The 14,038-nt window shown below is 37.9% G+C and overlaps 1 protein-coding gene across 2 annotated transcripts in view; it reads right to left on the minus strand.

The window, feature by feature from the left end:
- LOC124103218 (guanine nucleotide-binding protein G(q) subunit alpha) overlaps window positions 1–14,038 on the minus strand; it is a 287,047-nt gene that overhangs the window by 72,962 nt on the left and 200,047 nt on the right. For both annotated transcript variants that reach the window (XM_046459712.2, XM_058584075.1), the window contains exon 3: window positions 11,080–11,234. In XM_046459712.2, the coding sequence (XP_046315668.1) occupies window positions 11,080–11,234 (155 nt within the window). The remainder of the gene's footprint in view (window positions 1–11,079; window positions 11,235–14,038) is intronic.

Raw genomic sequence — 14,038 nt, forward strand, 5'->3', positions numbered from 1 at the left:
CTGAGGGTAGAGAGTGACATTTTTGTAAATAAAAACAAATATAAGAGAGATGTACAAAGTCTTAAGATAGGTGACATAGTCTTGGTACCAGGCAAGATCATTCTGTTATTTCAGAAAAGATGATTCTTGAATTGCATTTAGAAGGATGAACAGGAATTCCTCAGACAGAAAAACGAAAGAAAAGCATGATTGTTCTTTGATCTCAGTGTTCTTAACATGTTGCTTGCATGGAATCTGACAACCAGCAGGCTCACAATAAGAAGAGTGGCTATGCTGCATCCTTTAAGCAGATGTGCCTGAGAGGCATCAGTTTATGTTAGAAATTTAATATCTACATATCCCCTTAAGCTAAATAGAAGAACTGTCACTATAGACAGCACTAAGCTCAAAGAGACTTCTATAAGATAGTGATATTATATAATAAATTAGGTCTAGGGTGGGGAAGAGAAAAGAAATTGATTCAGAATATCAATGAAATATGTTTTATTTTAATTATAGGACAGAAATGAAATGGACACCTCATATGAAGCAAGATAAAACATTCAAGATTGGCCAGGAAGAGGATACACAAAAATGTCAAAAGAAAAAAGGAAACAAATCATCTCAAATACAGAGAAAGGGAGGTATTTTGAGTTATTCTGTGAAAATGAGTTCAGTGTTGGGATTTGGGGATGTTTCATACACAGTAACCTATATCCTCACCAGTCCTATTCTCTGCAGTTTACAGAGTATTTACTGCGGCCACTCTGGAGAACATGTGGACCCTGTAATGAGTAAATAAAGGGTGCCATGGGTACTATCCCTATGTTGGGAGGGTTCCTATCTAAAAGAAAGGTAAAGCACCAGAACTAAGATTAGGAAGAATTATATGATGCTGGTTCTCAGAACTCCTGATGCAGTGAGATTAAGGGCTGCTTGGGCACTGATCTACCAAGAGTCTTACAACATCCCTGGAAGGGATCAGAAACATGGGGCCAATTAACTGAGCTCCATTTACAACTTCTTCAATAATTGGCAGGATACAACTGAATCTACTCTCCTTGAAATAAAAAAGAGTATTCTGGAGGAAATGAAGGAAACAAATGAACCAACCAAATCCCTTTATTTCATTTAGCTAAGGTAACCAAAAGTTCCTGCCCAGCTGGAGATTTCATTTATGCTTGCTATTTCATTAGAATCATGAATAGCAACTCCTTCCTTCTCAAAAGTGTCCTGGTCTGCATAATAAATCATACAGTCATCATCTTATCCAGTGCATGCAATAGATTACTGATTTTAAACAAAAGACTGAAATATATAACTTTCCAGTAGGAATTGTATTTCAAGAGAATCATATAGTACCCACCGAAGAGAGGACATTCTTCTTCATAGAAGGCCAGTGTGCACCAAGCAATATAAGAAAAAAAAATAGTTCTTTTACAAATCCTAGTTACATCATTCAATAAGGCAAGGACTACTGATTAGAATGAAAAGCATTAGGTGAAGAAGAATTGATGGAGTACTAGAGATTGCTCAGAAACAAAATAACATCACAAGAGAAAAAAAAAATAAAATCAATGGAGGAGGCCATTAACCTAACACTGTGGGAAATCTTAGCTTCACCAACGATGGGTAAGATAATGTACAACATCATTTAGCATGCATATTAGTCACAATGTTTACCTTGAATCTAATCAGATCTTCAATATAACTTCCAGTTTATAGGAAATCCATGGGCTACAGAAGCAAGCTAAATCTTACTATGAAGCCACCAGTCAAACCCAGGCCAATGTCTTCAACCAAGCCAGCGAGGTATAAAATGGTCATATAGAGGAGACTCAACATGGCGGCGGGCAGGAAGACAGCGCTTTCAGTACCTCCTCAGCCACACAGACAGACACATCAGAACATTCGGATTCTACCTGCTGAGAAACTCCCAGCAAAATTCCGCTGAAGTGAGACCTAGCTGGGGAAGTTGGGATTATTTGAGGTGACAGCTTGCCCCGGACGGGTGAATCTCGGCCACCCTGCGCGCAGGTCCGGGCGGCCGCTGCCTGGCAACCAGCGCAGAAGGAGGCGTTTCAGCACTGCCGGAGAACGTGTGCAGCGTAGAGACCCTATGAAGAGGTTTCTAAACAAGCCTGCATGAAACAGCGGACCAGAACTGAAACCGAGACTGGGACAGACCAGAGACAGGCAAGACCCACCCCTCCCATCAGACACTCTGGCAAGGAGTCTGGGGCCCGCCATAGCAGAGAGCTGACGTCACCAGAGTTTGGTGGACAGAATAGCTTCCCAGCGAAATCAGCTTTAGCAGGTGTGTGACTCCCATCCCCACCAGATATATACAGCTGGAAAACCTCAAAAATCTTGCCCCAGAGCTCCGTGGGAGTGACTGTAGGGGCCGAGGGAAGCAGAAGGGACTCCCGACCCCAAACTCCCCTTACCACCAGTGGCAACACCCAAGGCCTTAGCCGCCAGTTCCCGGGGGCGTGGCTACCGAAGGGGTCCAGACAAATTAAACTGACGGTGTGAGCGGGGCCTGGCTGGCTGGCAGGAGGAAGGGGGGAAGGGATGGAGAAGAGAAAAGGCTCTGGACTAACAGGATTGGAGAGATGCCCAGTAGGGGAAGAGGAGCCACCTTACAGGGATTGTTGCCAGCACATAGAGGGCAGAAGCTCCGCTCGGAGGGCACAGCTCCGCCTACTGGAAGAGAAGAAAATAGAACTCAAAGACTTCATTTATTCTTTTTTTTTCCTTTCCATTCTCGTTTATTCTACCTATCTTTCTCTCCCTTTTTCTCTCTAAGGACTCCTTCCTTCCCCTTCCCCCTAACTTTCATCCCAAGCATTACAACTTTCATTACGTGTAATTTTCTAAATGCAAATAGGTGAATGTTTCGAGGCTGTCTATAGGGCTCCTAAGTACCTAGCTATTACCAAATACCCTGATCCATTCGCCTGTTAATATCCCTCTTCAGTAGAGCAATCTTCCAAAGTAGCCAAGACATACTAACCTTCATACCATCATAGCACCCAACTTAAACATAAAGTCCTAAGACCAAACAACAGATCACTATATGCCTACAGAATCCGTAAGCCTTTTATGAATTGAATGAATTAGCTTTAAATTACAATAAAGCCCAACATCTCTAGACATAGTCTCCCAACACATAGGAGAGACCACAGAGATATACAAAACCAAAACAAATTTATAGGAGAAAACAGAAACACAGCAGTTAAACAGAGTTGGAAAGTAAAGTGAACACCATGAAAAAACAAGGGAAAAAAGGATTACAAACAATGCAGGACAACTTAAATTTACAGGAGAACCTAGAGGCATCAGAAAAATGGACAGAGAAAGAACTCAAGGCATACCTGACTCAGATGGAATGGAATCTTAAAGAAGTCATTAGACAGCAAGTCCAAACAATGAAAGAATACTTTGAAAATGAATTACATAAGCAGATTCAAGAAGCAAAAAATAAACTCTACCAGGAGATAGAGATTTTTTTAAAAAATCAAACAGTAATCCTAGAAATGCAGAAAACCATAAACCAAATCAAAAACTCAAATGAGAATATTACAAATAGACTAGATCAAATAGAACTTAGAACATCAGATAATGAAGACAAAGTTTATCAACTCGAAGAGTATAGTCAACGCAGAAAGGCTGGAAAGAAACCACGAGCAAAACATCCAAGAGATATGTCATAAAAAAACCAAACTTAAGAGTCATTAGGATAGAAGAAGGTATAGAGGTCCAAATCAAAGGAATGAGCAATCTGTTGAATGAAATAATCTTAGAAAACTTTCCAGAAATGAAAGATGGAATGGACTGCCAAATTCTGAAAGCCTACAGGACCACCAACATACAAAACTGTAATAGACCAACTCCAAGACACATTATTATGAAGATATCCAACATACAGAACAAGGAGAGAATATTAAAAGCTACAATAGAAAGGAGGCAGACTACATTCAGGGGTAAACCAAATAGGTTAACGGCTGATTTTTCATCACAGATATTGAAAGCGAGATGATCCTGAAACAACGTATTTCAAACACTGAAAAATAATGGATTCCAACCAAGAATATTGTATCCAGCAAAATTAAGCTTCAGGTTTGACAATGAAATTAAAATATTTCACGATAAACAAAAGTTAAAAGAATTCGCAGCCAGAAAACCAGCACAGCAAAGCATTTTGAGCAAAACACTACAAGAAGAGGAAATGAAAAACAGCACCCAAAACTAACAGTGGGAGGTAACTCAATAAAGGGGGGGGGGGGTAACCAAAGAGGAAAACCAAGCCAAATTACAATAAATAAATAAATAAATAAACATGACTGGAAGTACAAACCATATATCATTAGTAACCCTAAACGTTAATGGCTTAAACTCACCAATCAAGCGACATAGGCTAGTAACTTGGATTAAAAAAACAGATCCAACAATATGCTGCCTTCAGGAGACTCATCTGACAGGAAAAGATATACACAGGCTGAAGATGAAAGGTTGGGAAAAATCATACCACTCATATGGTCCTCGGAAGCAGGCAGCAGTGGCCATACTCATATCGAATAAAATCAACTTCAAACCTAAGTTAATCAAAAGGGATAAAGAAGGACACTATATACTGTTAAAAGAAACCACTCACCAACAAGACATAACAATTATCAATATGTATGCACCAAATAATGGTGATACAACGTTCATTAAACAAACTCTCCTCAAGTTCAAGAGTCAAGTAGACTACAACACAATAATTATGGGTGACTTCAACACACCGCTCTCACCAATGGACAGATCCTCTAAACAAAACTTGAATAAAGAAAATATAGAACTCAATAACACAATCAATAACTTAGACTTAACCAACACATATAGAATATATCAACCATCATCAAACGGATATACGTTCTTCTCAGCAGCACATGGATCCTTCTCAAAGATAGACCATATATTATGCCATAGGGCAACTCTTAGTAAATATAAAGGTGTGGAGATAATACCATGCATCTTATCTGATCATAATGGAATGAAACTGGAAATCAATAATAAAAGAAGGAAGAAAAATCCTGCATCACCTAGAAAATGAACAATAACGTTACTGAATGACCAATGGGTTACAGAAGACATAAAAGGAGGAAATCAAAAAATTCTTAGAGATAAATGAAAATACAGACACAACATATCGGAATCTATGGGACACAATGAAAGCAGTTTTAAGAGGGAAATTCATTGCCTGGAGTTCATTCCTCAAAAAAAGAAAAAAACCAACAAATAAATGAGCTCACACTTCATCTCAAAACCCTAGAAAAGGAAGAGCAAAACAACAGCAAATGTAGCAGAAGGCAAGAAATAATTAAAATTAGAGCGGAAATCAATGAAATTGAAACAAAAGAAACCATGGAAAAAATTGATAAAACTAAAAGTTGGTTCTTCGAAAAAATAAATAAGGTCAACAGACCCTTAGCCATGCTAATGAAGAGAAGACGAGAGAGAACTCAAATTACTAACATACGGGATGAAAAAGGCAATATCACAACAGACACTACAGAAATACAGAAGATAATAAGAAATTATTTTGAAACCCTATATTCCAATAAAATAGAAGATAGTGAAGATATCGATAAATTTCTTAAGTCATATGATTTGCCCAGATTGAGTCAGGAAGATACACACAATTAAAATAGACCAATAACAAAGGAGAAAATAGAAGAAGCCATCAAAACACTACCAACCAAGAAAAGCCCTGGACCGGATGGGTATACAGCGGAGTTTTAGAAAACCTTTAAAGAAGAGTTAATACCAATACTTTTCAAGTTATTTCAGGGAATAGAAAAAGAAGGAGCTCTTCCAAATTCATTCTATGAGGCCAACATCACCCTGATCCCTAAACCAGACAAAGACACTTCAAAGAAAGAAAACTACAGATCAATATCTCTAATGAACCTAGATGCAAAAATCCTCAATAAAATTCTGGCCACTCGGATACAAAAACTTATCAAAAAAATTGTGCACCATGATCAAGTAGGATTCATCCCTGGGATGCAAGGCTGGTTCAATATACGGAAATCAATAAATGTTATTCACCACATCAATACACTTAAAGATAAGAACCATATGATCATCTCGATAGACGCAGAAAAAGCATTCGACAAAGTACAGCATCCCTTTATGTTCAAAACACTAGAAAAACTAGGGATAACAGGAACTTACCTCAACATTGTAAAAGCTATCTATGCTAAGCCTCAGGCTAGCATCATTCTAAATGGAGAAAAACTGAAAGCATTCCCTCTAAAATCTGGAACAAGACAGGGATGCCCTCTCTCACCACTTCTATTCAATATAGTTCTTGAAATACTGGCCAGAGCAATTAGACAGACAAAAGAAATTAAAGGCATCAAAATAGGAAAAGAAGAACTTAAATTATCACTATTTGCGGAAACATGATTCTATACCTAGCAGACCCAAAAGGGTCTACAAAGAAACTACTAGAGCTAATAAATGAATTCAGCAAAGTGGCAGGATATAAAATCAACACACATAAATCAAAGGCATTCCTGTATATCAGCAACGAATATTCTGAAATGGAAATGAGGACAACCACCCCATTCACAATATCTTCCAAAAAAAAAAATACTTGGGAATCAACCTAACAAAAGAGGTGAAAGATTTATACAATGAAAACTACAGAACCCTAAAGAGAGAAATAGAAGAAAATCTTAGAAGATAGAAAAATATACCCTGTTCATGGATAGGCAGAACTAACATCATCAAAATGGCGATATTACCAAAAGTTCTCTGTAGGTTTAATGCAATGCTAATCAAAATCCCAACAGCAATTCTTGTAGAAATAGATAAAGCAATCATGAAATTCATATGGAAATTCATATGGAAAAATAAAAGACCCAGAATAGTAAAAGCAATTCTAAGCAGGAAGAGTGAATCAGGCGGTATAGCGATACCAGACTTCAAACTATACTACAGAGCAATAGTAACAAAAACAGCATGGTACTGGCCAAAACAGGCGGGTGGACCACTGGTACAGAATAGAGGACACAGAAACCAATCCACAAAATTACAACTTTCTTATATTTGACAAAGGTGCTAAAAGCATGCAATGGAGAAAGATAGCATCTTCAACAAATGGTGCTGGGAAAACTGGAAATCCATATGCAACAAAATGAATCTGAATCCCTTTCTCCTGCCATGCACAAAAGTTAACTCAAAATGGATCAAGGAGCTTGATATCAAAATAGAGACTCTGCGTCTGATAGAAGAAAAAGTTGGCTCCGATCTACATACTGTGGGGTCGGGCTCCAAATTCCTTAATAGGACACCCATAGCACAAGAGTTTAAAACAAGAATCAACAAATGGGACTCACTCAAACTAAAAAGTTTTTTCTCAGCAAGAGAAACAATAAGAGAGGTAAATAGGGAGCCTACATCCTGGGAACAAATTTTTACTCCTCACACTTCAGATAGAGCCCTAATATCCAGAGTATACAAAGAACTCAAAAAATTAAACAATAAGAAAACAAATAACCCAATCAATAAATGGGCCAAGGACATGAACAGAAACTTCTCAGAGGAGGACATACAAACAATCAACAAGTACTTGAAAAAATGCTCACCATCTCTAGCAGTCAGAGAAATGCAAATCAAAACCACCCTCAAATACCATCTCACTCCAGTAAGATTGGCAGCCATTATGAAGTCAAACAACAACAAGTGGGGAAAAGGGTACACTTGTTCATTGCTGGTGGGACTGCAAATTGGTGCAGCCAATTTGGAAAGCAGTATGGAGATTCCTTGGAAAGCTGGGAATGGAACCCACCATTTGACTCAGCTATCCCCCTTCTCGGACTATTCCCTAAAGACCTTAAAAGAGCGTACTCTAGGGATACAGCTGCATTGATGTTCATAGCAGCACAATTCACAATAGCTAGATTGTGGAACCAACCTAGATGCCCTTCAATAGATGAATGGATAAAAAAAAATGTGGCATTTATACACAATGGAGTATTACTCAGCACTAAAAAATGAGAAAATCATGGCATTTGCAGGGAAATTGATGGTACTAGAGCAGATTATGCTAAGTGAAGCTAGCCAATCCCTAAATAAGAAATGCCAAATGTCATCTTTGATATAAGGAGAGCAACTAAGAACAGAGCAGGGAGGAAGAGCATGAGAAGAAGATTAACATTAAACAGGGATGAGAGGTGGGAGGGAAAGGGAGACAGAAGGGAAATTGCATGGAAATGGAAGGAGACTCTCATCATTATACAAAATTACATATAAGAGGAAGTCAGGGGAAAGTGGAAAAAAAAACAAGGGAGAGAAATGAAGTACAGTAGATGGGGTAGAGAGAGAAGATGGGAAGGGAGGGGAGGGGAGGGGGGATAGTAGAGGATAGGAAAGGCAGCAGAACACAACAGACACTAGTATGGCAGTATGTAAAAACGTGGATGTGTAACCGATGTGATTCTGCAATCTGTATACGGGGGAAAAATGGGAGTTCATAACCTACTTGAATCAAATGTATGAAATATGGTATGTCTAGAGCTATGTAATATTTTAAACAACTAATAATAAAATGGTCATATAGAGACATGACAAGCAGATGGTGTGTGTAGTCCTAAAATCAATCACTTTTAAAGAATATTTTTGGAAGAATCTGGGAAATTTGAATATGAACTGATAAGTAGTAAGTATTAACTTCAGGTATAATATTATAGTTTTTACTATATAGGAAAATGTCTTCTAGAATCAGGTATATGTATCTATCTTAGATATATGTACCCATATATATGTAATTTGGGATATCGACTTCTCCCCATTTCCATAAGAGGAAGGTAAAACTACTTAAAGAATAATCACTTGAGGTGGTTGAGATCAGTCTGCACCAGATGCCCCAGTCATGGTCTGGCTCTATCAAAATGCATGTGTCCAATGAGTAGGCCTGTTTCTATGGTGGACCTGGCCTGTACCTGCAGAATTCTAAGATAGTGGCTTCCTGATGATCACAGCACCAACAGGACCTGGAGGAACTGACTAGGATAGCTCTTTGCCCAAAAGCAACTAGATATGGTAGCATCCAATTCTCATATTAAGTAATGCACACATATCCAGAAATCTACAAATCTAAATAGGGGGAATGTCATCTGAGGTAATGGAGGCTTGTCTCAAGACCACAAACCTGGTAACCAAAACAGGTGTCTTCATGCACAAGGAATCTACCAAAGGGTCTATCTTGGTCAAAAAGAAAACCAGATTCCTGAGGGAGAACCTAACTCTGATGAGCATATAATTATTAGATTTTAGAGCTCTTTACCAACTAGCAAGATCTCACTGTGGGGAGGACCATTACAAATAATGGATAAAGAAAAGACGCAGGGAGGGGAAGGAATGGAATTTCAAATAAATGGAAAAGACAAAGGTTACTTAAGTAAAGGCATCAAAGTAGAAATGTGAGAAACGGAAAGAAGTTAGAACCAGAGAGAACTAAAAAGGAGGGTGGAGGAGTAAAGAAGCAGAGCGGGGGAGACAAAACGAGCAGGAACAGGGAGGATGGATAAAACACAACATTGGGCGAGGGGGATCGATGAAATTTGAAATGGCAAAGGAAACAGAAGGACAGAGGGGGCAGGAAGTACAAGACAGACAGCTGGTCAAAGGTGGAGGGGGGTAGAATTTGGAACAGAGAATAGTTGAATGTATTTTTTCCCATCTCTGTACTCAAAGAAACTTACATAGCAGAAGCTCAGAAGGGAGGAAGAAGGAAGGGAAGGACAGAGGGAGGGAATGAAGGGAAGATGGGTGAACTAAGGTGAGCAGGAGGGAGCCCAGGGAAAGGAGAGTGATTTGGATGTGTGGAAGGAGGAAGATGAAGAAATGGAATGAGTATAGCACATATTTCAGAGGCACATAAGGAGATGAGCCTTAGTTCAGGTGTAAGAGATATTTTATGTCACATTCCACAATTATGTAATTAAAATTTGCCATAAGAATACAAGAAAATATTTTGATCAGGCAATATTTCTATGGCCGACCTGAATCATAACTCGTTTTCTATAAATGCAAAGATACAACTACACTGGAAAAACAAGAGGGCACAGCTCTGAGGTCTTCCATGCATTATTAAGTAATACAAATCAGCCTATTGGGACTCCTTGTTTTCCCCAAGACCCTGCTCTCATCTACTGGGGACTTTATCAAATAAATTGGCCTAAGGCTGCTGAATATTTTCCACCCATTATGTCCACAAAATAAGACAAAAGGCAAATTGGGTTAACATAATTAATGCAGACAGAAATCTGGCTAAATACTACAAAAAAAAAAAAAAAAAAAAACCAAAAAACATTCTCACTGTTTTTCATGTGCTGGATTATCTAGACTGTTGAATACAATGATGACACTAATCCAATGATTACCAACATCTTTACTTTCCTTCCGTTAGGCAATATTTAACTGGAGAATTGACAGATCTCTCTAGAACGCAAATCTTTCCCAGGACACATGAGTTTGACTGACAACTCACAAAATAATTCTGGAATGCATGCAAAATTAGACTCACATGCAATTTTCATGCAAAGGAAAACCCATCCATCAACAGAATAGTGGCTCTCAGAAAACGGTCAAGATTCTGAGAACTCAAACTAGGAAATCTTATGTTTTAAGAAGCCACAATTTTTATTTGCAATATCTAATGTTTTGTTTTCCAGCACATGAACAAGATCAGAATGTCTCAAAAATTATTATTACAAGATTTCAAACTGCAGTAGTTTGTTTGACAATTACTGGTTTTGCAATTTTGGGGAGGAAACAAGGTGGTAAAATCAGATTCCTAGATTCTTCTGTTTTGTTTTTCAAATAGGTAAAAGAAAATACTCTCCATTGTGAGTATTTTCTTTTACCTATTTGAAAATCTATAGTCTAGATTTATGAGTTTGGAACAAGCCTAGTATCTATAATTCCTAAGTTTGATTACTACATACATAGCACAGAATGCGGACGTTATAACAATTGTAGAACATATTCAAATGAAACCAGGGTAAAGAGAAAGATCACAATGCCTCCTGCCTGGATACTCACTATTTGGTAGAGTCAGATAGCTGATATTCTCGTCGTCTGTCATAGCATTCCTGGATTCCAGGATCATTCCACAAACTCTTTATTGCATCTACATATGGATTCTCAAAAGCAGACACCTTCTCCACATCAACTTCTCGAACTAATTGTGCATGAGCCTGTTTAACAACAACAACAAAAAAACAGCGGCAGTTTTAATACCCTTTTCATTACTTCCCAAATGACCTTGGATTTACACGTTACATTGTGCATGATTCAAGTAACATCTTCCTTCTTAGACTAATTTTCAAATTGATTCATAATAAAGTTACGCTTCATATTTTAAATTTTTCTTAGAGAAAACAATCTCAAGTCTTTCTTTCTACAGGAAACCTTAAGGCTATTTAAAGTTGATCAGAAAAACTGTAAGAACGCAGAGTGTTCAGCTCTCTTGCCAGAACAGTAGTAAAGTCATCTTACGTATGCTGAGATGTTTTCAGGCAAGTATGGTGACCCTAAAACTATTAATATTAAATTATTATCCCCTCTATGTTTATAAATTATTATAATAAACACATACCACATCAGCCCATAACTATTACATGTCTTAGCAGAAACTCAGAATCATCAACTAATCAGGTGATTTTTTAACGGTTCACTTTTAGGGTAGGGTATAAAACCACCAGAAGAACAGTTAATATTAATGATTAATTTGAACAATAATAATCCTCTTCCCTCTACCCCTACACACTCCAACCTCCAAAATATTTTCTATCTGCCTTGTCTATATTATCAGATTAAGGACCCCACTCAATTTTTTAACCATAAAAAAGTTCTTATTTTCATTATACTACATTTATCAGGAAAGAGGGATTTAAAATATTTTTCAATAAGATTGAAATAACAATGTTTTTTATTAACCAAACATCATTTATTCTCAAATTAGCCAGAATATATCACTAATAATCCTAATGAAATTCGGTTTTATTGAATGTAATATATACGCAAATTAGACATACATATAAATATGCAAATAAAAATAAATATAATAACTAATTAATTTGAAAATTGGAGGCAGATGGCTGATAATTATTGAAAGAGTCCTGAGTTTGCATAGAGATACAAACTTTTTAACAAGGTTAGCAAGGCTATCATGATTACATCTTGGCTAAATTATTCATTCCAGCCCTGTTTGGATCCCAACCTTTACCTTTCTTCTCTTCCCATAAGTAGGACAAGACCTTTTTTAATACACTAATTTTGACTTAAGGTTTTAAGAAGTTCAACACACTCTAGACTTAAGAAATCCCCTTTCTTATGAGTTCTACTCTGACCACAACAATCAGATCTAGCAAGGAGAAGCCCTAGCTCCACTCTGTTATCTGATCTTGGAAATGGATTCCTATAGTTATTTTCAGGAATTAGTCCCAGTCTAGCCAATGCTTTGTTAACCTATCAGCAATGTTAACAGCGTGGAGTTCTGAATCCCATCCTTGGTGGGGCCTACCTCAATCAGAGTTCCTTCTGAGTGGAGCCTTTCAAAAACAGTGGCCCAAGTGAATGTCCAGGCTGTGCTTTGCTTGGCTCAACAGCCACACTGTTAAATCAGGTTGAACTTTCTTGTTCCCAAAGACTGGGCTGAACCCATCTGCTCTGCCTATAGAATTGGCCCTCCTCCAAGCGTATGAGGCTTCCTTCACTCTGCCCAACATCAGCAAGTACGGCTAACATCAGGTTTCAACCCCTCCCTTTCTGCCCTTGCTCACTAAGCATGAAAAAGCACTAACTTTGTGTCCTGAGATAGGACAATTGACCACCCCTGATATAATCCTAAATTACATATCCCATGGGTTCTCTTGAGAAATCTGAGAATATTGAGGAAGGCAAAAGGTGGGATGGAAGCAGGGACATATGCCAAATGTTTTCCTGTTGGATATAGTCTAAAGTCATACAACCTGGGACACAGTAGGTGACATTGGTGGGTACTTTTAATGGATGCTGATGATTGAATAATTTTCTGGCATTTTACTACAATAATATGTAGACAAATTCCATTATGTACTAGGTGAAATGGCTAAGACTGCTTTCCGGATTGGGTAAAAGTACACGGTGACATAGGTTAGGGTAGGTAGAATTTCCAAAATGAATTTGATAACTCACTCCACTAGGCCAAGCAATGGCATTTGGAAAGAGTCCATCCATTACTTACCGTTACTTACTCTCATAGAACTACAGAATTCTTAACAACGCTTAGTTCAGTAGCTGGAATAGGGGCATTTACGTGATATTTGTTATTATCTTTCTCCCTAATGATAGTATAAGTTCCAAGACAGGCTCAACAATGCATTATCAGGGCCTAGCAAAGTGTCTGATACCTGGTGAATGATAAGTATTTGTAAAATGAAAGAAGGAAGGAAGGAAGAAAGAAGAGTGGGTACTAAAGTAGGCTGGAAATTACGACACCTAAATTCTAATTCTGGCTTTACCTATAATGCGAGTGATGATTCTTATGAGAAATTACATTTTTGTATAAATTTTCCCTGTCCATAAACATAAGACAACTCAACCAAAACACCTATGATCTCATCTAGCATAAATTGCATGACTGTAAATATATGTAATAAACACACCCACAATGTGTAACACTGAAGAGTTATGACACTGTTCCTCTATGAGCACACAATATCATTCAGCAAAATATACCTTATTATCTCTAACCATAGCTGAGAAGACAGGGCAGAACATAGCTAACTTTGTACATGAGCAAGTTCAATGCAGTATGGACTGAGTAGGTATCAGAGAGAAGATAGGAGTTAGCTAGACAACAGGTGAAGATGAAGATTCATGAGGCTTCCAAAGAGAAGGAATAACACAAACAAAACCTTTGTAGGCGAAATAAACATGATACCTTCTTTTAACTGTGGGGGTGGGGGGATGGTCTTGTGAGGAAAAATCATGGTGATTCAATTCACACAAACCTGCA

The sequence above is a fragment of the Marmota monax genome, unplaced genomic scaffold (assembly GCF_021218885.2).
Source record: "Marmota monax isolate L192 unplaced genomic scaffold, Marmota_monax_Labrador192_F-V1.1 WCK01_AAM20220418_F8-fsc00172, whole genome shotgun sequence".
Classification (NCBI taxonomy): Eukaryota; Metazoa; Chordata; class Mammalia; order Rodentia; family Sciuridae; genus Marmota; species Marmota monax.